Below are 24,658 nucleotides of genomic sequence, written 5' to 3' on the forward strand. Positions count from 1 at the left end.
AGCGGAGAAGAACTTGCTCAACTTGGAGGCGCGGGCTGGGGCGGCTCCGCGCCTCCGCGCCCGCCTCCCCGGCCTCCGCCTTCTCCCCTCCCGCGAGCCTCCTCCCCTGTGCCCTCCTCCCGTCCTTCCCGCTGCCGCCGGTCCCGGTGCGCGCCCATCCCTGCCCACAGCCCCGCGCGTCCGCCGAGTCGCTGAGCCGCGGCTGCCGGACGGGACGGGACGGGCTGGGCTGGGCGCGCCCCCCGGGCCCCGCTGTGGGCATGGGCGCGCTGGCCCGGGCGCTGCTGCTGCCTCTGCTGGCCCAGTGGCTCCTGCGCGCCGCCCCGGAGCTGGCCCCCGCGCCCTTCACGCTGCCCCTCCGGGTGGCCGCGGCCACGAACCGCGTAGTTGCGCCCACCCCGGGACCCGGGACCCCCGCCGAGCGCCGCGCCGACGGCCTGGCGCTCGCCCTGGAGCCTGCCCTGGAGTCCGCCGCGGGCGCCGCCAACTTCTTGGCCATGGTGGACAACCTGCAGGGGGACTCTGGCCGCGGCTACTACCTGGAGATGCTGATTGGGACCCCCCCGCAGAAGGTAGGGTCCCCCGGCTGCTGCCGCGGGCTTTTCGGGCTCGTTGGGGGGAGGGGGCCGTCCAGAGACGCCTCCACGCGGCTTAGCGTCGCCCCCAAAGCAGCAGCTGTCCCCGCACAGAAGAGCGGGGAACGCAGAGGGGTTCGGGTGGGCCGGGGAGCGGGGGCGCTCGCTCTTGAGTCGTGGAGGACGGCGGCCCCCGCCCGGGGCGCACGGAGGGGTGTGCGCGAGTGTTTCAGAACTTGTGAGCTCCCCCTCCGCGGGGCTGGGCGGGAGAGGAGACCTGGAACTTGCCGCCTCCAATAACGTGATTTCCTTCTTGCGGGCGACACCTACTTCCAGCGGGAGACGGAACGGTGGGCCTTGGGCGACGGGCTATTATGGGGAAAATCACCTCGTGTTCATACTCTCCCGTCCCCCGCCCCCCACCATGCTGTCTCATTGCTAAAGAGGCTCGTGGCTGGCTTCCAAAGGCGCAGTACCCTTTAAAAAGGATTTATGCATGAGCTCAGCTAAAAGCAAGCCGGTTCAGAAGTGGCTTGCTTGCTGCTCTGAGGAAGGAGCAGCGTCTCCCCTGCGCCCGCTTTCCTTTCTCCGAGTTGGTTTGTCAGCTGTGTCCTCGCTTATCCGGCGGCCCTGCCCCTCTGCACGGAGCGATGCACGCGCACGCGGGTGTGCGGAGAGTGTGAAATGTAGTCCAGCTACCGGAAAAAAATATGGGCTGAGTGAGGTCCGGGGACCAAGTGGTATCCCGATTACAACAGCTTTCTTTTTCTCTTACTCTGATGTTCATTTACTAACACTTTTTGTAGCAAGAAACAAATGTTCCCAAGCACAGTAATCAAAAAAAGAAAAAGAAAAAAAAAGTCCCAATTGCTCTGCTCCCCTCCTACTTTCAAACTATCTAATCCAAGTGGGATTTGAAGTCCTTTGCTCAATTGAATGCACTATTTGAGGATACTTTATTTTTATTTTTAACATTGTCATTTGGGTTTTAATTCAGCTATGATTCCGCCATAAATAGAACATACTCATGACTTTTGTATAATTCTCATTAAATTATTCAAGACTTTAAGAGGAAAGACATGCCATGCTAATTCTTTTAAAAAAGGAAACTGCCGAATAACTTCTGTAGTTGTTTAATTAGTTTAGGGGGAAAAAAAAAACCTTCAAAAGCGTATTCAAACTTTGATTCGAGTTGCCTTTCATCTAAGTCATGGGAAGCCACGTGAGTGATCTTTGCCATCTCCAGGAGTGGATGGTTAGAGCGAGGGAAAGGGAATCCTCATCAGCTGAGGAAGCTTAACTTGGCCCTTAAGATGTGGTCTTGGTGCAGCCAACACGTGGGAACACGTGCCTGGTGCTGAGAACCTTGTAAATATCACAAGCTATTGAGGAAGAACCTCTTCTGTGACCTACAGAGAATCTTTTGGAACAGGCCTTGAAAGACTCCCCATTTGAGATGTGTGCTTTGATGCAAGGGAATTCTCTCTACTAAAAGTAAATTTGGGTGGTCTGAGGGCTATAATAAAAGAAGGCCTGAAACCCTCCCTCCGGAGGAAAGGGGAAAGGAAGAAGCCTGAAGAACGACTAAAAAATACTTAACTTTGGCACTCAAAAAAATAAAAAAGCTTTTTATAAATAATAGCTTGCCTGTTAATTAATTCAATGACCTTTACTTTAAAATGATGAGGTTTAATTAATTTAATTAACAGAAATGTATTGAGTACCTAGGCTCTTGTCTTCACTATAGCCCAGGCAGTAGTTGGTTCAAGATTACTTCTCAACCATTAGCATGTTTCCAGGGAGGGCTGCTTCTACAGAGACAGATTTAATTTTTACAAGTGATGGGGAATGAAATATCCTGTACCTCCCTCCTGGCTTGATTTAGCGATAAGCTGCTTTATGGCAAAATCTTTCCAAATGCCTACGGTAAACTCAGGCTTTACTGACTACTGCATTAGGATTCAGTGCCAGCCTGTGTTGCCCTGAAATGTCTCTGACCACCAGCAGGGTGTCAGCAGCCAGCTAGAGGGGACAGCAGTGAGGTGACTTCTGAACCTGGAGTGAGCTTTCCTGCTCTATTAATGGCCAGGAGTCATGCATTTATTCTCTGCTGATTCTCTGAAGCCTAAAATAAAAATTGCTTAGGTGGAGAGAAAAAATGGAATTGTAAATTCAAGCAATAAATAACCAAGAATTTTTCAAGAATTAAGTAATAGTCATAGACAATGTCTGAAAGCTCGGTACGGGACAAGCCCTGCGCTATGCGCTGTAGGTGTGCTTTCCCCAGAATCCCCACCCACCACCCACCACCCCTTGGGGTTCTTATATGCATTTGGGGATGGGAAAACTGAAGCTTGGAGAGACTGAACAACTTTCCAGGGCAACAGGACAAGAAAGAGGGAGGGCCAAAAATGGAAGCCAGGGAACTGAACTTCAGAAGCCAAGTTCTGAACCACCAGGCAGATAATGACTTCCTTCCCTTCATGCCTCCTGATCTCTTTGGTTTTGGCCTCAAACTACCCTTTCCAGCCAGAAAGCCCTGAACTTACACCCCAAGATGTTAGGAACTTAATGTGTGACTGCAACTGGACCCTCTGGAACTGCCTGCTGTTCCCCCATCTCCTCCTTCCTTCAGTACTGCTGAATGAGCAACAGAATGAAGGGCTGGATCCAGGTGTGCATGGGAGAGGCCTTGAGAGGAGAGGTTCAACAGGAACCAGAGCCCTCCAGCTTCCCCTCTTCTATGGGAAAGTCAACTGTTGGAAGTGTGCTTGTTCCCAGAAGGCTTTAATCAGTAACTGGAGGTCCATTGTTTGCCCAGTGACTCTGTGAGGAGTCACAGGCATGTGCCCAGAAGCCCGCGTGAGAGCTGCAAGGCAAGGCCCGGGTGCTGGCAGGAAAGGCCACGTTGGCATGGAGATGACTGCCAGGTTTGTGGCTGATCCCATTATGTGGGTTCTTCCGAACTGTAGAACTTTCGAACAGTTCTTTGAACCAGCATCTGCTTGAACCATGCAATTTGGTCTTATTAGTAATAATAACACTATTCTAAAGTGATTATAATTACAGCAATTTCCATTATTAAAAAAGAGACTTTCATGCGAACACAATAACTCCAGCTGAAGACAGGAAAAGGTGTGCAGCCATATACCTTGTAGTAGCTTCAAAAAAAGCCTTTGGGATTTTTTTTTCTGAAAGATTTTCTGTCATCTCCACTAAGATGGGTAAAGCAGACAGCAAAACTATTCTCATACCTGAACACTTGAATGTAAAGGGCCACCTAATTATTTTGACGAATCTTATTTTAATCATGGTGCGCTCACTTGATTATCAGCCTCGTCGTACACAATTATTTGGAAGACTTGCATTGAAAATATGGATCGAGCATATGGCAATAAGAGTTTGTGTTCTTCAGAAGAAGCCATCCAGGCTCCCCAAATGAAGCTGACTGTAGTTGAGGCTGAAAACAAGAAGGTAATCCCAGCAAGAAGAACTCTGATGGTGCCACCTGAAATGGTAAACTATTAAAAACAATGAGAAAAAACAATTACTGAGGATGAAAGAATAAGAAAGTCAAAGCCAGTTTGCCACTAGCTCCTTCGAGTGAGAAGTGGCAGCTCCTGGGCTTTAGAGAAAGAATTCATCAAAGACTGTATTACAGAGGACTGGGAAAGGTGAGCCAAGAAATCAGCTTGAAACAATAAGGAGGGACAGGAGTCCGAGAAATAGTTTATAAGATCAAGAGCTGACCTTAATTTCTTGCTGATGGAGTGTTGGGCACTCAAAGGGCATGTGAAGCCCTTTGCGTGGCTCACCTCGTTTCATCCTTGCAACATCCTGGAAAATGTGCACAATAATGTGACTTAATTTTCAGACGGGGTAACCGAGGCTTGGAGAGGCAGAGTAATTTGTCCAGGGCCACACTAGTGAAGGCAAAGCAGGGCGGAGCTGTCAATCTGGGTCTGCCTAGCTCAAAGTCTTTGCACTTCACTGCGGTTCCTCCTTAGGTGCAGTGTTTTAGTTATAGTAACATTTAAGAAGAACCATTTTCATGCTTCTGGAGATGATGTGGTTTGACAAGAAGCATCTTGGCCTGATTACAGGTCCTGAACACTGTAGGGTCACACCTGTGACCGTGGGCAAGTGTGTAACCTCCCTCAGCTTCCCTTTCCTCAGCTGTGGATAATCTTCTAATTTCTGCATTAATATCCTGGTCTCAAAACTATAGAAACTTGTTCTCACAATTCTGCAGGCCAGAGTTCAAAAAGCAAGGTGTCAGCAGAAACACTGTCCCTCTGGCGGCTCTGGGGGAGGATCCTTCCTTCCCTCTTCTTAGTGTCTGATGGCTGCTGGCATTTTTAGGCCCTTGGCCGCATCACTCCAATCTCTCCCCTCCTTGTAAGTTTCTGTGTCCAGATTCCTCTCTTATAAGGAGACCGTCATTAGATTAGGGCCTGCCCTCCTCTAACCTGACCTCATCTTTACTTGATCACATCTGCATAGACCCACTTTCTGAGTAAGGTCAAGTTCACAGGTACCGGAGTTACGTGTTCAGCATATCTTTTGGGGAACATGATTTAATCCACAACAAGTTCATTCTAAGTTTTTCATTCTATGGATTTTTTTTTTTCTTTGATTCTGCCTCACCTTTTAATTGTTAATAATTTCAACTTGGGATTCAAGTGTAATTTTTATCACAGGAAATAAACAAATGATGACTTTCGTGCTGTATTAATATGAAGCCTGTGGCAAGAAAGTGCCCTGGGGCTTAGGGTGGGAGAAGAAAGAGGGGAGGGTGTCTGCTTCCCTTCTGTACTTCTGTATTATTTTTCCTGCTGGAGAGTAGTTGCTTAAAAATTTAAAACATCAGGCCGGGCACGGTGGCTCATGCCTGTAATCCCAGCACTTTGGAAGGCTGAGGCGGGCGGATCACCTGAGGTCAGGAGTTTGAGACCAGCCTGGTCAACATGGTGAAACCCCGTCTCTACTAAAAATATGAAAATTAGCCGAGTGTGGTGACTTATGCCTGTAGTCCCATCTACTTGGGAGGCTGAGGCAGGAGAATTGCTTGAACCCGGGAGGCAGAGGTTGCAGTGAGCTGAGATCATGTCAGTGCACACCAGCCTGGGTGTCAGAACAAGATACATCTCGAAAAAAAGAGTTTAAAATGTCCCATGTCATGTTGCACTAATTCTAGAATTGCTGAAATTAATGTATAATATGAGAGAAATCCAATGTGTGCAAGATTAGATCAATGATATTTAAATACCTATTAGTAATAAACACGTTGCTGGATGTAGAAAGCTTGAGTATTTTGTGTTTTAACGACGTTGTAAGGCAACCCCCTTATCAATCAGGATATATTTAATATGAAATAGGCGCTTCCCCCCATACTTCCCGTCATACTTATCCCTGATCTCCTTGTGTGATCTCCTTGTTGTAGGTAAGTTGGCTCCACCTCCTCTTGGCTGCCCATTTTTCCCTTTTCCTCCTGGAATGATCCCAAGATAAAGCTAGCTGTTGTGATGAGCGGCTTTTTTTTGTTGTTGTTGTTGAGACCGAGTCTCGCTCTGCTGCCAGGCTGGAGTGCAGTGGCGTGATCTCAGCTCACTACAACCTCCACCTCCTGGGTTCAAGCGATTCTCCTGCCTCAGCCTCCTAAGTAGCTGGGACTACAGGCGCACACCACCACACCCTGCTAATTTTTGTGCTTTTAGTAGAGATGGGGTTTCACCGGCCGGGCGCGGTGGCTCAAGCCTGTAATCCCAGCACTTTGGGAGGCCGAGATGGGCGGATCACAAGGTCAGGAGATCGAGACCATCCTGGCTAACATGGTGAAACCCCGTCTCTACTAAAAATACAAAAAACTAGCCGGGCGAGGTGGCGGGCGCCTGTAGTCCCAGCTACTCGGGAGGCTGAGGCAGGAGAATGGCGTAAACCCGGGAAGCGGAGCTTGCAGTGAGCTGAGATCCAGCCACTGCACTCCAGCCTGGGCGACAGAGCGAGACTCCGTCTCAAAAAAAAAAAAAAAAAAAAAAAAAGAGATGGGGTTTCACCATGTTGGCCAGAATGGTCTTGATCTCTTGACCTCGTGATCCGCCCACCTCGCCTCCCAAAGTTCTGGGATTACAGGCCTGAGCCACCACGCCCGGCCAAGTGGCTATTCTTTGGTGGTGGTGGTACGTAGCTGCATCGCTCCCAGGGGTGGAGGAGGAGGAATTTAAAGGTGGTGTTTTTCTCCTTCTCCCTGGTATCTGACAACATGCCTTGGGATTTATGTAACATCTCATTCATAGACTAGAGTAGGTCAAGCCTTTGGTCCCTGAATTCAGGGTCTGCCTATGCTGGAGCAGAGGTGGGGGGTTAGTGGGCTACTGACTCTTGCCCCACCCCCCCACTGGGTATAGCAGGAATGGGGTGGTGGTCCTGCCTGCTGGTGAGCGAGGCCCCTCTCCGGGTGACCTGAGGCTTCTATGACTGACTGTGGGCCTCTGCCTGTCCTTGGGTCCCTTGCTGTGTGTCACGGATCCCTCCTCCAGGTCACCCTGTTTGCCCGGCCTTGGTGAGACACTGGGGCTCATTGTATGTTAAGGTAACAGATACTACCTGGACAACAGGGCATACCTGTGAGGCAGGTGGGCAGCCTGGCATCCCTTCTATAACTTCCCTGGGTGTAAACATGTTTCTGATGGAACCTGAGGAAGAGAGTGTCACCTCTTCTGGGTGACTTTCCTGGCCTGGCTCCCCTTCATCCTCTCTTGGCCTAGCTGTACTATTTTGATATTTGACTATTGCTGCTCAATAAAAAAGTGGTCACTTTTTTGTTCTTAGAATTCTCAAAAGAAGAAAGAATACTCTGGGAGTGTTGACATTAACCCCGTAAGGGAAGTGAAATGAGTGGGTTTGTTTTGTGCTAATGCTTGCTGTCCAGCACAGGTCCCGGGTGGGATGTTTTCAGATTTTTATTATATGGCAATTACATACCTGCACTTAGAAATACACAGCCTCAGTGCTGCCATTGCAGGAAGACAAAGAGACTGTCTAAAGAGTAATGTGGCGATGCCCGAGGCAGCTCCATCATTCCAGGGAACCATAAAGGGAAGTGGGAATGCATACTCCATCCGTTTCACACTAGGCTGAAAGTGGCAGGGGGAGAATTTACACCTGTCCTGCTAAGGGCAGCGTCATTTTCCCACTGCAGAGTCCCAGCTTCTCCAAAGCCAGTGCTTGGGAAGTGACCTCGTTGGCAGCAGGCAGGAGACTGGTGCAGTGTGCCAGCTGTGCAAACCCCCGCCAGCAGCCAAAGACAATAACTTCTAAAGCAGCCCCTCAGGATTTCACGCCATGGGGGTGGCGAGGGGTAGTAGGAGGTGGAAAGCATTGAATCAGAAAGTTTTCCAGGTACCAGCAATGCCAGGGTTAGTATGGTCTGGCTTACTTTTCAGGTGAGCACCTGTAGCTGGCAGGAAAGCGGCTTCTTGGTGGAGGTGGGCATGGATTCCAGAAGCCCTGGAGAGGCATCCAGAGCCCTTCCCATTACATTGTGCTGCCTCCTGGGGAAATTCCTAAGCTTTTTTCGAATGAGAAAAGCCACTGGCAAGTAGACAGAATTGTGTGGTTTGTGCAGTGATTGGAGAGCTAGGTGCTTTGGGTACTAGTCCCAGATCTGCTACTTGCCAAATGTTGGGTATTGGAGAGAAGTCATTTGACCTGTCTGAGCCTGTTTCCTCATCTGTAAATCAGGGAATTGGAACAAGTGACCTGAGAGTCCTTCTAGAAGCTCTAACAGTCAATGGTATCATCTATTTCATTTGAGAGAATCTCCATAGCTCTAATTTTTTGCCCCTAGACCAATCTGCTTCAGCTTTGTGTCGGTGCATCACCTGGGGTTCTGTTAAAATGCAGAATTTGATTCAGTGGCTGGGAGCAGAGCTGAGGGTGGCCCTGCCAGCTCACAGGTCACACTTGGAGTCGTTGCTTCTTTCCCCAAACCAGCTGCCTATGGTTCCTGGAAAGACCAGGAATGCCTTGCAGAAGAGCCTAGAAATACAGATTCCCATATGCAGTCCAGACTTACTGGGTGAGACTCTCTGCACTAGGACCTGAGAATCTGCATTTTATTGTATCCCTTGAGCCTCCTTTAAGCAGCCAGGCTGGCCCCAGCCATTGGACTCTATTTGGAGGCCACTGCAGAGGCCAGGTTCTCTGCTCAGCGGTTTCCTGTGCAGAAAGGCTGTGTTCTTTCATCTTCCTAAATACTGTTCCTAGGTTGTTTCCTTCTCTTTGCCCATCTAGAAAATCTCCATGTCAAACAGATTGTGTTCCAAAAGCTGCTTGTGTTGGGCAAGTGGAAAACATCAGTTTTCTCTAGGGATCTCATTCTGAGGTGGTACTGCTCAAAATCTTGGTGCTGAACGTGTGTTTTTGAGATTTCCAGTCTATCACAGGGCTGCAAGGTGCAAATATCAAGAAAAATAAATTATGAGAAAGACAAAGTGAAAAAGACATACAAAATACAAGTGTCATTCTTTTTATTCTTAGTTTGGACAGATATCCCATTCTCCTACACTGGTCCCAGTTTCTGAAGCTTCCTGTAATGATCAGTGGTTACCTTGCTGCCCACGTAACTGCAAACCCTTCTGTACAAAGTGTGCTTGCTCCAAGGCAGTGCAAAGTAGAAGTTGTTACAAATGGTTCCCGTAACAAATTTGTTTGGCGGCCTTTTCCCTTGAATGAGACAGTGGTTATTTTTGCTAAAGCAGAAAGGAAATGTGATACTATTGGGCTGTGTTTTGCTCTCTGGAGTAATCCTGCTTGGGGAAAATGGAGGCTTGTTCCAGAATGCAGAAATCCCATTAAATTAGGCAGTCTTGGGCTGGAGGACATCTGCCTGCATCCCCAGTGCCTCACAGCTCACATCTGTAAAGGCCACTTAGGTGGGACACCATCAAGACATTGAAAATCGGCAGAAGGAAGGCAGGAAGGGGAGGAGAGGATCGAACCTGTCAAAATAGATATTCGGAAAATCTGTGTTCTAAAATAAGGCAGCCCTTCCCTCACAGCACACTTATTCCTAATTTCAACAGGACTCTGAGCCTTGCCCCACAGCGTCGCAGCCTACAGCAAATTAGAAACTAGGGTGTGGGGGGCGATGTTATTCCACCAGTAACACCCTTGGGACACAAGGTGTTTGCCCTCCTACCTCTCTATCGCCTTCCCAATAAAGGGTCAAGATAAAACAGTGTGCATTTATAGTGTTGAGAGAGTTAAGTGAGCTGAGATGTATTAGAACCTTAGCCTTGCACAGCGTCGGCCGCGTGGTAAGTGTTCCATAAATCTTCGTTTAGAAAAAGTGGCAAATTCCCGGCTGCTAGTAAACAAAGGAGGGAAGATAGACAAAACGGAACAGCAACAACAACAGAAACCCCGAGAACTAGATGCCTAACAATCTGAGTCTGTGTCTTGAAGGAATGTGCATCCTGTCCTCTGATTGCAAAGCCAGGCCTTCTGTGGCCCCACGACGCTGCCTCCTAGCCCTCCTAAGGGGGGTGGGAGTGGAGCTTTACCCCATGGTGGCAAACAGACCTGGCTCCATGGATCTCAAAGCGGGGTGATGGTGCCCCCCCCACCCGGGGGACATCTGGCATCCTCTGGAGACATTTTGAGTTCTCACAACTTAGAGGGTGCTACTGGCATCCTGTGGGTGGAGACTGGAAGTGCTGTTCAGCATTCTTTGCTGCACAGGGCAGCGCCCACAAGAAATAACAATCTGGTCCAAAATGGCAACCATGCCAAGACTGAGAAATCCTGGTTACTCGACACAGCAGGTCGACTGGCCTGGGAGTCACTGCCCAGAGAGGCAAAGGGGGAATGTCCAGTGGAAACAGCTGCCCTGAGCACACAGGGCACGCTGACACCTGCTGATTCCCCCCATCCTTAAGGTCCTGTCTTGTTTCTAACACCACGTGGATCTTCTTGCCAGATGCATTAAAGTGTGAGAAGAGTTAAAAATCACTTATAACTGGAGCGACTAGGGATTAAAGAGGAGAAAAAATTTGAACCCGACTCAAAGGATGAGCATGTTTTTCTTTCTTTTTTCAGCACATTGGCTGGGTGTGGTGGCTTCATGCCTGTAATCCCAGCACTTTGGAAGGCCAAGGTGGGAGGATTGCTTGAGGACAGGGGTTCAAGATCAGCCTAGGCAACATAGCAAGTCCCCATTTATACAATTCTTTTTTTTTTTTAATTAGCCAGGCTTTGTGGTGCATGCCTGTAGTCCCAGCTACTCAGGAGGCTGAGGCAGGAGGATCACTGGAGCTCAGGAGTTCAAGGCTGCAATGAATTATGATTGTGCCACTGCACTCCAGCCTGTGCAACAGAGCAAGACCTTGCCTCAAAACATATTTATTAAGCACCTACTACATGTCAGGGCCTTGGTCTAAGCCCTGGTATGCAACAGTCAGCTAGACAAAGATAGTCTTGGCTTTTACAGAACCTCTCTTCTTGTAAGGAAGATAGATTGTTAAAGAAGTAAACAGACTTTTAGAGGAGTGCTGTGAGACAGTGCAATGTGGGAAGGGGTATGGGTAAAAGAATCCTGCTTTATAAGGGGGGTTGGGGACGAACTCTCTGAGGAGGTGCAGTTTGAACTGAGATTGGCATGAGGAGAAGGATTGAGCCTTGAGAAGTTAGGGAAAGCGTGTTCCAGCCTGCAGCCAGGCAGGTGACTTGAGGGTGTCCAGGGTGAGAGAGGGTGTCAGAGGGAGTGAGGGAGTCCAGGGTGAGGGAGGGTGTCAGAGGGAGTGAGGGAGTCCAGGGTGAGGGAGGGTGTCGGAGGGAGTGAGGGAGTCCAGGGTGAGGGAGGGTGAGGGAGGGTGTCGGAGAGAGTGAGGGAGTCCAGGGTAAGGGAGGGTGTCGGAGGGAGTGAGGGTGTCCAGGGTGAGTGAGGGTGTCAGGGTGAGGACTGAAGGTGTCAGGGTGAGGAGTGAGGGTGTCAGGGTGAGGAGTGAGGGTGTCAGGGTGAGGAGTGAGGGTGTCCAGGGTCAGGGTGTCAGGGGGAGTGAGGGTGTCAGGGTGAGGAGTGAGGGTGTCGGGGTAGTGAAGGTGTCAGGGTGAGGAGGGAGGGTGTCAGGAGGAGTAAGGGTGTCAGGAGGAGTAAGGGTGTCAGGGTGAGGAGTGAGGATGTCCAGAGTGAGGAGTGAGGGTGTCAGGGGTGTGAGGGTGTCAGGGTGAGGGGGGAGGGTGTCGGGGGGAGTGAGGGTGTTCACAGTGAGGAGTGAGGGTGTCAGGGTGAGGAGTGAGGGTGTCAGGGTGAGTGAGGGTATTGGGGGAGTGAAGGTGTCAGGGTGAGGAGTTAGGGTATTAGGGGGAGTGAGATTGTCAGGGGGAGTGAGGGTGTCAGGGGGAGCAGTGAGGGTGTCAGGGTGAGGAGTGAGGGTGTCAGTGGGAGCAGTGAGGGTGTAGGGGAGTGAAGGTGTCGGTGGGGTGTGAGGGTGTCGGGGAGTGAGGGTGTCTGGGGAAGTGAGGGTGTTGGGGTGAGGAGTGAGGGTGTCAGGGTGAGTGAGGGTGTTAGGGGGAGTGAAGGTGTCAGAGTGAGGTGTGAGAGTGTCAGGTGGAGTGAGGGTGTCAGGGTGACGCGTGAGGGTATTAGGGGGAATGAGATTGTTGGGGAGTGAGAGTGTCTGGGGAAGTGAGGGTGTCAGGGGGAGTAGTGAGGGTGTCAGTGGGAGCAGTGAGGGTGTCGGGGAGTGAAGGTGTCAGGGTGAGGTGTGAGGGTGTCAGGGATGTGAGGGTGTCAGGGTGAGGAGGGAGGGTGTTGGGGGAGTGAGGGTGTCAGGGTGAGGAGGGAGGGTGTTGGGGGAGTGAGGGTATCGGGGGAAGTGAGAGTGTCAGGGTGAGGAGTGAGGGTGTCCGGGGGAGTGAGAGTGTCAGGGTGAGGAGTGAGGGTGTCAGGGTGAGGAGTGAGGGTGTCAGGGGGAGTGAGGGTGTCGGGGAGTGAGAGTGTCAGGGTGAGGAGTGAAGGTGTCCGGGGGATTGAGGGTGTCAGGGTGAGGAGTGAGGGTGTCAGGGGGAGTGAGGGTGTCGGGGAGTGAGTGTCAGGGTGAGGAGTGAAGGTGTCCGGGGGAGTGAGGGTATCAGGGTGAGGAGTGAGGGTGTCGGGGGAGTGAGGGTGTCGGGGGAGTGAGGGTGTCAGGATGAGGATGAGGGTGTCGGCGGAGTGAGGGTGTCAGGGAGTGAGGGTGTCGGGGAGTGAGGGTGTCAGGGTGAGGTGTGAGGGTGTCAGGGGAGTAAGGGTATCAGGGTGAGGAGTGAGGGTGTCCGGGGGATTGAGGGTGTCAGGGGGAGTGAGGGTATCAGGGTGAGGAGTGAGGGTGTCGGGGAGTGAGGGTGTCGGGGAGTGAGAGTGTCAGGGTGAGGAGTGAAGGTGTCCGGGGGAGTGAGGGTATCAGGGTGAGGAGTGAGGGTATCGGGGGAGTGAGGGTGTCCCGGGGAGTGAGGGTGTCGGGGGAGTGAGGGTGTCGGGGGAGTGAGGGTGTCAGGATGAGGATGAGGGTGTCGGGGGAGTGAGGGTGTCAGGGAGTGAGGGTGTCAGGGAGTGAGGGTGTCGGGGAGTGAGGGTGTCAGGGTGAGGTGTGAGGGTGTCAGGATGAGGTGTGAGGGTGTCAGGGGAGTGAGGGTATCAGGGTGAGGAGTGAGGGTGTCTGGGGGATTGAGGGTGTCGGGGGGAGTGAGGGTGTCAGGGTGAGGTGTGAGGGTGTCAGGGGAGTGAGGGTATCAGGGTGAGGAGTGAGGGTGTCCGGGGGATTGAGGGTGTCGGGGGGAGTGAGAGTGTCAGAGTGAGGAGTGAGGGTGTCGGGGAGTGAGGGTGTCAGGGTGAGGAGTGAAGGTGTCCCGGGGAGTGAGGGTGTCGGGGAGTGAGGGTGTCGGGGAGTGAGAGTGTCGGGGGAGTGAGGGTGTCAGGGTGAGGAGTGAAGGTGTCCCGGGGAGTGAGGGTGTCGGGGAGTGAGGGTGTCGGGGAGTGAGAGTGTCGGGGAGTGAGGGTGTCAGGGTGAGGAGTGAAGGTGTCCCGGGGAGTGAGGGTGTCGGGGAGTGAGGGTGTCGGGGAGTGAGAGTGTCGGGGGAGTGAGGGTGTCAGGGTGAGGAGCAAGGGTGTTGGGGTGAGGAGTGAGGGTGTTGGGGATTGAGGGTGTCAGGGTGAGGAGTGAGGGTGTCACAGGGAGTGAGGGTGTCAGGATGAGGAGTGAGGGTGTCAGGGGGATTGAGGGTGTCAGGGCGAGTGCACATGTGTGGTAGGGAAGTGTTTGCAGTGCTTCCGGCGCAGCTCTTCTTTCATCTAGTTTAAAATTGTGCTCTGAGTTTAGATTTCAGTAGAACAAAGGCCTTACAAAGAATGTGAAAACATTATGCTACCTGCTTACAGGCAATTAAAAAGGAGAATCAAGCTGACAATGCCCGGTGTGGGGTGGGGTGGAGAAGGCCCCAGAGACTATTGTGTTATTCAACAGTGTCCTGGGCTGGTTTCTCTGGAAATGGCCCTGAGGCAAGGATGTAAGTGTGGCTAGCTTACTGGGAGATGATCCCAGTGATGCAAGACAGGCGAGCCCTAAGATTCAGGCATAGCCCAGGAGGGTTCTTGGCTTTGCCCAGAAAAGAACTCAAGGTCAAGCCAGTGGTGTTAGCAACTTTTATTGAAGTGGCCAGTCGCGCACAGCAGCAACAGAGGTGCTGCTCCTTGCAGAGCAGGACTGCGCCATAGGCTGTGTGCCCAGAGTAGCAGCTCAGAGGCAGTTCTGCAGTCCTGTTTGTACCCACTTTTAATTATATGCAAATTAAGGGGCAGTTAATGCAGACATTTCCAGGGCGAGGGTGGTAACTTCTGGGTGTTGCCAGAGCCATGGTGAACTGACTTGGCACAGGTGGGTGTGTCCTGTGGAAACTGGCATCTGCCCTGGACCCGTTTTAGCTAATGCTCAGTTTGGTCTGAGTGCCTGAGCCCCGCTTCCAGAGTTGAGTCCCACCTCCTACCTCATTCCCCCTTCAGAGATTAGATACTCCTCCTTAATCTTAAGGGGGCTGCCGAAGGGCGGAGATCTGTTTTCTGTAACTACTTCCTGCTGAGTTTATGGACGTAGGCCCTGCCTAGCAGTGGAGGAGTAAAAATCTCTGGATACCTGAACTAAGGGGCCCAGAGGCAGGACGATTTCATTCTCCGTGTCAGTGGACAGGATGGGCTGGAAGTCTTGTGCCAGCATTGTCTCTGGAACTGTGGTAATGTAGAATACACAAACTTTACTAAGAGGTTAAAGAAGCAAGGACCAAAAAATTGTAACAAGACAGTTGTCAAAGGTCCTAGAAGAGGCGAAAAATAGGTGAGACTTGGGAAGGCACTTTTGATGGTTGACCAGATATAGTTGGGGTCAGTGCCCTGATTATTTCTGTGTAACTAGCTAGCTTGCTTATAGAGCTTTTGAATGTTAACCTCAACCTGTCCAGAGTAAACATATGTGCAGCAGGTTTTATTAATAACTGCACAAGACTCTACCTTGTTCATCTAGTAAATTATCCAATGCTAGTCTGTTATCGACAACTACATTTGCCAGGTCTAAGGAACTCTTGAATTCTCTTTAATGCCTGACCTCCGTTGGTGGCTAAGGGTTCTAGGATTTGAGCCAAGTTCTTTAGCGTTAACTCATGGTAGGCAAAGCCACCCCAGGGTGCTGCTAGTCCTATTGGCGCCCTGATTCCTGCCAGAATTAATTGTATTGCTCACTTATTTCTGGTATTCTTGGGTCCCAGGGTTTACAGATTGTGACCCCTGGAGGGGCAAGAGTGGCTAACATTCATTCATGTCAGTTCCAAGTTTTTTAGATACAAGGGAAAGCTATTCCTTAAAGAAGAAGTGACTCCTTAGGGAGTTGGAGTGGTTATAGGGCGTGACTTCTTCCCATTCATGGTCACAAACAAAAATGAGCCCAGCTGGGGCACCAACAGAAGCCCTGCCGAGTGTGATGTTTACGCTTTGTTGCCAGGTTGAGTCTATAGAGATATTTTCCGCCTGTTCTCGTGGTGGTGGTTGAACAATCTTTGTTTTCTAGAGGAGGGTAATACTATCACCTTCCCAGATCAGGCAGTTGTTTTTCCTTTGTGTGTTCCTACCCAGGGGAAGGTACCATATATGGTCTTTTCACTTACAAATGGCATCTCATTTACCTCCCTGTGGTCTTGGAAACTTGGCAACTGGAGTTGGATCAGAGCACCGCAGAGACGCTTCCACTTTTGTGTCATTAATGCAAGAGTGGATGCAGAAGTTAGAGTTATGAGTGCACTGGAGATATACCGAACTTCCCGGATTCAGATAATAGTGGTCAGGGCAGGGAAACAGCAGAGTTCAGGTGGGATCCACTAAGTGGGGGAGAGTTCCACTTCACAAGTAGGGGTTTGGGTATTTTGGGATTGCTATGGTTAATTAGGAAGTCTGGGGACATGGTCCTGAGATTTTCCAGGTAGGTCAGAAGATGAAACTCTCTATCCTGGGGGTGTTGATGACAAATCTAGCAACTGTAAAGATGATTCTATGATACTACAATTTTTGAAATATTTACTGTAGAATTGTGTCCACCCTCCCCCTCCACATACACACTGGCTTAAGTTAATTAGAAGAGCAAACAGAATTAACAGTGGCATCATGGTATCTGATTGGGTCTTAGAGTGGCCTCTATATCCAACAAGCCCACAGGAGATGTTTCCCAGCAGGAGGTGGCTGGTTAAAGCCATAGAAAAGAAGTACTACAGTCCGGAAGAAGTGCAAGATTAACGCTCCTGTTCCCATCTACAGCATTACATTACCTCTTCTGGCTGAGTGTTGATTATTTTAAATAGGTAGCAGAGGTCTTCCAAAGCTTTACTGATATTGGTTGTGGTTGCAGTGTCCTTCCTTTGTGCCTGTGACTCATAAGAAACAGGTTTAATCCTGGATCTGTGTGCCCAAGTAGGTGTCCCCTGAAGTTTAACAGCAGTGGGGGTACTTAACAATACCTGATAAGGGCCCTTCCATTTTGGTTGTAATTGATTCTTGGGGGATCCTTGTCTTTACCTTGTCTTTAAGGTTTTAGCAAGACTAATCTCCTGGTTGAACAGGAGAGCTATCTTTTCCTTTGTGGGGAAGGACAGTATTTTATTTTTATATTGGAGGACCTTTTGAACCTGTCCTAAATTCTAAAGGGGAGGTGGAATGTTCATATAGGTAATTACTACAAGCCAAGACCACAGCAGCTCAACACATAAAATCCATAGACAAATCAGTTTTACAACCCCATTTCCTAGTTTCTAGTTCTTGGCTTCCATACTGCTCAAAAAGACTTCAAGGGCCAGTGAGTGCCCGCCCACCTCCACATTCATCCACACTGTGCAGATGACTTACACAGACCATCTACAACGTGGTTGAATTTCCTAACATGTTCTATACTACCTCTTTCTTAAATAACCCGTTATTTTACTCTAGGATAGGAATTTACAAGATTTCTCCACATATAAAATTACTCTTTCTTTATGTCCTTCCTTGCAAAACAAACAAAAAATACATTTTCTATTCATAATGTTCTTTACATCTCTCTTTTCTACTCACTGGTTCACTTGTGTTTTGAACCTCCCATTTAATAACTTCTGGATTAGACAAAAAAATTTTTCTCGATAAAGAATACATTTCTTCAGCACATTTTATTTAAACCTAGGAAGGAAGAAATTGTGAACTTCGCACTAGACATTGTCATTCTATAGATGAGAACCATTCTACCTTTTTGATTTTAAACCACACATTAAGCATATCCCATTTATGTGTATTTAATTATTTCACTTTTAACTGTTTTATGTAGATCACCGAGAAGCAAGATATCATGCAAAGCTAGTCACCATTTAAAGCCATTTTAACCATTTTGAAGCCTATGAACATCAGTGACTTACCTAGGTAAAAATCCTAAAGTTAAATTTTAGAAGATACAAGATTCTCTTCAAACTAATAAGCTTTCACTAGTCTTATTTGTTGAATGAGAGTTCTTTTATCTAGAAGCCAATTTGATAGCACGCTAAACACAACACATATCACAATACATGTACATATACCCAGAAACGTATTAAATAAAACAACCTATACAAGACAACTGGGTTCGAGTTGTTTACGGAACTGGGACCCATCTACCTGGCCAAATTTTGTTTGTCCTGATAGGTATGGAAAACAGGAAGAGGCAGGACAGGGAATCCCATAGCATCAACTGAAAAGGGGAGGGAGCAAACTGCATTGCTCAAAAGGAGATTCTGGAGTTCCCAAGCCACTGGAGCACACACCCAGCAGTGGAAATACCAAGGAAAAATGTTCAGGCAGCTGCTTATCTGCCACTGTGGAAAGCTGTCCTCTGGGACAGTAAACAGCTCACTGGGGCTAGTAGAAGAAGGTTAGCTCTAGTATTGATGGAAGCTTTTTGTTGTTATTGTTCTCCCTCACCAGAGCAGTTAGGACATTCTCATTGCCAGGGGCCCTTTTGCTTATAGTATGCACAGTGAGTCTGGCCTAGGGGTCGCCAAGTCAGGGGCTCTTGTCCAGGCATCCCAGATGCCAATTTTGTAACATTTTCTCAAGATGAGTAACCCTGAGGGGGAAGGGGGCTTAAAGTCACTGTTAACAATTGTACTTGTTGGCTATTTCTTTTTACTCCCATTTTGCCCTGTCCGTATTGTTGTAAACTTTAAAGGCTATGTTTAAGCATTGTCTCGTAGGACTTGAAGGTCCTATTGTTGCTTTTTGTAGATTCCTCCTAATGTCAGGAGAAGATTAAATGATAAAATGTGTACCCAGGAGAGCTTGCCCTTTTGGAGTGTCTGGGTCTGCATTAGTATATTTCCTGAGTGCTTCAACGAAATGACCCTGAAACTGAGCAGGATTTTCATCTTTTCCCTGAGTTATTTCTTTCACCTTGTCATAATTGACTGGCTTAACCACACACTTTTTCCTCTCCTTTTTTTTTCCCACACAGCACAGCAAGCGGATGACAATATTTGTAAGTCATGGCAATTTAAAGAACATGGTCAACGTAACAAACTCTTGTATAAGCTTTTCTGGATTATCTGAAAACTGGCCAATTCTTTCCTTTTATAACGTCCAATTAGACACAGAAAATGGCATATGTACTCTTTGAGCGTTCCCTCATTTCCATCGGCTACTTCCCACAGCGGAGACAGGCTTGACTTTAGGGGCTGATATGGGGCCGCACTCCTGGTGTACTGGTTGGGCTCATTTTCTTGGGCAGCGGACGGTATAGGCTAGGGCTAGTTGGATAAGGGGGAAAGGTGCCTGATGATATGGGGGTGCAATCTTTCATAGAATTGGTGAGAACCCCCACTCAGGAATGGGGGACTGAAGAGACTCTGGGGAGGCTTGTAAACTTTCTATGGGGAGCAGCGAGCTGGGGCTCCCTCATGCATGGCATTCTAATGCCTGGGAGTAATGTGATCCAGTATAGAGCCATGAAAGTCTGTACATAAGGGATTTCTTCCCATTTTCCTTCTCTTTTACAAAATAAGGCTAATCTTAAAATATCATTATAATATATAGAACCATGTTTAGGCCAGATATATTCGTCATCTAACTTGTATTTAACCCAAATGGTGTTGCAATACGAAATGAGTTTCTTTTTCTTTAAGCCAAATTTGAATTTGCTCCAATAGCTTAAAAGACACCCTAGTGGCGAGTCCCTTGGGATGCTCCTTGTCGTCCCCATGCCTAGTAAGGATCTCTACAGAGGGTTTTAAGTAGCCTAAGTTTAGCAAAAGCCTAGTTACTTTTCCCTCTTAAATTCCCGTGTTCTTTAAAGGTGTAAATATAGATAGCAAGGTGTTATGAAAATGGATTATGAGCTGCAAATGGGCAGTCGAATGTTGAGCCTCAATTCCATAGAGATCCAGAGTTGGGTGGAGAGGGGGGCTAAACAAATGGAGGAAGGGAAAGGGGTAAACAGCGTTGCCCAAGGGGAGACCTGAGAGGCTCTGACTTGCTGGAGAACCTATCCAGTAGTGGAGACACTGAAAAAACTATTGGACTGGCCACTTGTCTACCACTGTAGGTGGCTGACTGCCAGGCCAGGAGCCTGGGAGCTCCCAATTCCTTTGACCAAGAGCAGCTTAAGCAAGGGAGTTATAAGACAGTACACGGGAAGGAGCCTGCAACTGGCTATTAGGAAAATAATACTCCTAACTTCAGGGTGGAAAAAGACAAGATCAGTATTGGCCTAGTGAAAGGGGTATAACCCACAATCCTAGAGGAAATGTCAGTGCTAAAAATCCCAGAGCATCTGGAGGGTGGCCTATAACACCGATGCTGAGAACCCAAAATGCCTGTGTTTCAGCCAACGAGGATGCCCTCACCAAAGCAGCAGTGCACAGCAGTGCCAAAAACCCTGGGGCACCCAGGGGGCGGCCAACCTGGTGAACCCAAGACCAGGTTACAAAACATAGAACAACGTGACTCTGGTATCCCAGAGTCAACACAACAGGGGACCTCTCACAACCAAGTTTCCTGCCTTAAATGATTGCCCAAATACAGTTAACAGAAAGTCAAAAGCAAACATAAGACTCCAAACAAGACATACATGTTAGGACTGAAAATGAAAGCGAAATGGAGCAATAAAATGGAGTCAGAGGAGAAAGAACCAGGTAAAGGGGTGGCAAGGATGTGCTTCAAGGTACCTAAACTGTGGGGAACTGACCACTTAGCCAAAGGCTTTTATTTCCTAGCTTACCTGATATTATTGGTGGAGGTTGCAAAGGGGACACCCACCCATCCAACAGAAGACAAAATGGCGCCAACCGGTCTTCCACGTGGGACCCGGGTTCAGGTCTCTCCAGGTTCCCCAGCTTGGGGGTGCTCAGCTTCTGTGTAGGGGGCTGGCACAGGGACCAGTAACCCACCAAGCCTGCTGGTTGGAGCGGTGGGTCCCACACGAGGCAGCTGCACTATGGACACGTGGCTGTCCACTCAGTTTCACCATCTGCCAGGGAAAGATGATGGCTGTGAGAAGAGGCACTGGTTAGGGTTATAGCTCGGTAGTGTTGGCAGCTCTTTGTTGTTACTGCCTCAGTGTTACGGCTCTTACATCCTCAATCACAGACTGTTTCACCTTCTCTTGCTGTCTTGCCAACGGCTGTCTCTTGTCTCTCACCAATTGCTGCCTCTCTGTCTCCACTGTCTCGCCTCTCTGCCAATTGCCACCGTCTCTGCTGTCCTTGTCCCTTTGCTGGTTGCCAGATGATGCAGGACAGACAAGCCCCAAAATTGGGGCTCAGGCTGGGAGGGTTCTTGGATTCGCCCAAAAATTCAAGGGTGAGCTGGTGGTGTTAGGCAGCAGCTTTCATGGAGGCAGCTGTGTACAGCAGCGCCAGAGATGCTGCGCCTTGCAGATCAGGGCTGCTCCATAGGCTGTGTGCCTTGAGTAGCAGCTCAGAGGCAGTTCTGCAGTCATATTTATACCTACCTTTAACTATATGCAAATCAATGGGTGGTTTATGCAGATACTTCTAGGATGAGGGTGGTAACTTTAGGACCATTCGGTCATTGCCATGGAAAGCTCTGGGTGTTGCCATGGAAACGGTAAACTGACATGGCATGCTGGTGGGTGTGTCCTATGGAAAACTGCATCTGCCCTGACCTGTTTTAGCTAGTTCTCAGTTTGGTCCTATGTCCAAGCCCTGCCTCTGGAATCAAGTCCCACCTCTTGCCTCACCAGGAGTTGCAGGTAAGAGTGTGTCATGGAGGAGGTTATAAATGTGGGCCACTGAGGCCCACTGCCCCCTGAGGAACTCTGAGAGGTGACATCAGATAGACTCAGCTGTGCTGACTAGGGGGCAAGGCAGGTTGGCCTTATCACCCCCTCCTGCCAACCATGGGCAGAGGGCAGCTCCCAGGGGGTCTGCTCTTCAGGATTTCTGGCTCAATAGCTGGCCAAAGAAATCATTTGCAGAGAGTCATAGGTGCTTGCATTTAGAGGCTATAGAGTCAAGTGCCCAGGAAGGGTGTGGCCAGCAGTTTGCTGCAGCTACTGTGTGCCTAGAACAGCCACTGTATGCTAGAACCATGACTGGCACAAGTTAGGATGATATTTGAGGAATGAAAGATTGAATATGTTCTACCACTGTATTTGAGAGCATTATTTTGCCCCTGGCATCACAAAACAGAGTTTTAAAACTGTTCTTTAAAATCCTAACCTGCTAACAGGCTCTAGAATCTTAACTCATGAAAGCGTCTGTGAGTTTGGAGTGTGTCTGTCATTGCTGTGTAGTACTTTGAACTTTTACTGGAAGGTGAAGATGTGATGTGTGTAGATACTGAGCAAGAGAAAATGGGTGGGGGGCAAAGGGTGATTGTGTCTGAGGTTATAAACAATCACAAAACCACCTTTGAGAATTGAGTGCTCTGAATGTAAGAGCTTGCAAACCCTTTAGAATGGTTGGGCTTTGTATCCTTGACTGGCAGCACAGCAAAGTTGCAAGCAAATGTTAAATTCCTGACCCACTACCACTTAGATGTAATCCATCAGAAAGTTTACCAAAGTATAGCTCCCACAGCTTTTGTATACATAAGAATTTACTATGTAATAGTTCGGTTATATTCTGTATAACATCAGTTCTTAAGTACACACACATTTTAAAAGTATGTAATATTGTTATTATCCTTCCATTAGTCAATAGATGTACATTTTGGCTTAACCCTGTAGTCCAGGGGCAACTTCTATGATCCCTTCTTCTTGCTCTTTGCACCCAAATAGGAGAGAAGGCAGTGCCATTCAGGAAGGTCGGGCTGCAGGCACCTGTGGGCCGTATTGATAGAGGGCGGAATCACTCTGTGCCCAGCAGAACCCACGTCTTCCCCTCCATGTCTGAGCTGGTGCTTCACTTGGGGCCTGCTCATCTCTGTCTCCGTGGACATATGCCTCATTGCCTGGGTTTATGAACCATGAGGCTAAGTAAAGAATTGAAAACTCTCAATATTTGTGTTCAGGCCTAGGGAAAGGCAGGGTGTTCCATGGTTGGCAGGCCTATGCAAACCACCCCAGAGTCCAAGGAAGCCGAGTGGCCGAGGAAGAGGCCAAATCCAGTTTCTCAGAGAGAAATATTTAATAGGGACTTATGAATGGGAGCCATGCCTGTGTCTCAAGTGGTGGCGAGACGAGATGGTGGATTCCCACCCATCACCCCCCAGACCCAGGGCTTACATACTGTAGGGAAGGAATGTCTAGGGCAGTCATAGGAAAAGGCAAGAATCCTATGTGAATCTGCCTAAGGGCAGGATTGTCTGAGCTAAGGGCAGGATTTACCAATAAGTAGTTTCTCTTACATAAGGAACAATAGATAACAGAAACCTTAGAAGCCTTCCAGGAACTGGGGTCAATCAGAAGTCAACACGGTGGTGGGCATCCAAGGATGGAGTTGCTTTAGCCTCTACACAGGGGCCTGTTCAACCTCAACCTCAACCTTAAGCCTCATGCTCCAAGCCAGCATCAACAGGGTTCTTCCTGGGGCCATTGGGTTTTAGCACAGCCAATGCCACACTGGTTACTTGGTTCCTTAGCCCTGTAATTGTCTCAGAGGCCTGCCCAGAGGACTGATTGGAGGCCAGCAGTCTTGCTCCTGTGGCCAAACAGCATCTTCTTGTGTCCCTTAAGAGTTTTGAAGGTATTTTTACATTATCTTCTACCTGGATGCTGTTGATAAGTCTGATGCAATTGTAATTCCTGATTCTCTGTATATGAACTGTTTTCTTTCCCTCCGGAAACATGTGAAATATTCTCTATGTGGTATTTGGAAATTTCTTGTTGATGTGTCTTAGTCTGGGTCTTTAAAAAAAAAATGCTGGGTACTTGGTGAATCTTTTCAGTCTAGAAACTCATAACGTTCACTTCTGAGAAGTTGTCTAGTAATTGCCTATTCTCTCTTATTGGACCTCCCATTGTTCAGATGCTGCACCTTCTAGTCTGGTCTCTCTGGTTCCCTTGTCAGTCTTTTTGGTTCTCCTCTCCATTTTCATTTCTGCCACCCATATTTTAGTTGTCAGGATCACTTTCTTTTTCTCTGAATGCTTCTCTTTTTGTTGTTGTTGTTGTTTGTTTTCACCTTATTCTTGTTTCAAAGTTGTACATCTTCTCATATTTCTCTGAGAAAATTATGATTTTGCTTAACATTTGCTTTCTGCTTCCTGCTTTTTATCCGTCTCCTCCAAGTTCCTTTTTTCGGTGTGTTTGTCATGGTCTTTGTGTCTCATGCTAGAGACTTTCCTCAACTATCATGATTATTGGCTGGCTGTCTGTATTTAAAAGAGAAGCATTAAAATTTGATTGGAAGTTAAGGACTGTATGGAAAACAAGGTATAGAAAATATTTTCATTGTTTTATTAGTCAGGGTTCTCTAAAGGAACAGAACTAATAGGAGATAAAGACAGAGATAGAGATATAGACATAGATATAGATAAAGGGGAGTTTTTTAAGGATTAACTGACACAATCACAAGGTCCCACAATAGGCTGTCTGCAAACTTGAGGAGCAAGGAGAGCCAGTCTGTGTCTCAAAACTGAAGAATTTGGAGTCCAATGTTCAAGGGCAGGAAGTGTCCAGCATGGGAGAAAGACGTAGGCTGGGAGGCTAGGCCAGTCTCTCCTTTTCACGTTTTTCTTCTGCTTTATATTCCCTGGCAGCTGATTAGATGGTACCCTCCAGATTAAGGGTGGGTCTGCCTTCCCCAGCCCACTGCCTCAAATGTTAATCTCTTTTGAGAACACCCTGACAGACACACCCAGGATCAATACTTTGTATCCTTCAATCCAGTCAAGTTGACACTCAGTATTAACCATCACAAGTCCGCCCTTGTCAACTTGAACCCATGCACATCTCCTGAGATCATACATAATCTTCAAATAAAGACAATAATGAGGTCATAATTATGCCTAACATAATACAGCTATTCTTTGTACAACCTGAAACACACCAGTCCCCAACCCAAATACTATTACATAAAGTTAACAATACTTAAATGCTGATTTGAAGTCT

General features: G+C 48.5%; 1 protein-coding gene across 2 annotated transcripts in view; it reads left to right on the forward strand.

Annotated features, from left to right (window-relative positions):
* The first annotated feature begins 245 nt into the window (after positions 1–245).
* LOC105472608 (beta-secretase 2) overlaps positions 246–24,658 on the forward strand; it is a 109,464-nt gene continuing 85,051 nt past the window's right edge. For both annotated transcript variants that reach the window (XM_011726004.3, XM_011726005.3), the window contains exon 1: positions 246–572. In XM_011726004.3, coding sequence (XP_011724306.1) covers positions 261–572 — 312 coding nt within the window. In that variant the 5' untranslated portion in view covers positions 246–260. The remainder of the gene's footprint in view (positions 573–24,658) is intronic.

The sequence above is a fragment of the Macaca nemestrina genome, chromosome 4, assembly GCF_043159975.1.
Source record: "Macaca nemestrina isolate mMacNem1 chromosome 4, mMacNem.hap1, whole genome shotgun sequence".
Classification (NCBI taxonomy): Eukaryota; Metazoa; Chordata; class Mammalia; order Primates; family Cercopithecidae; genus Macaca; species Macaca nemestrina.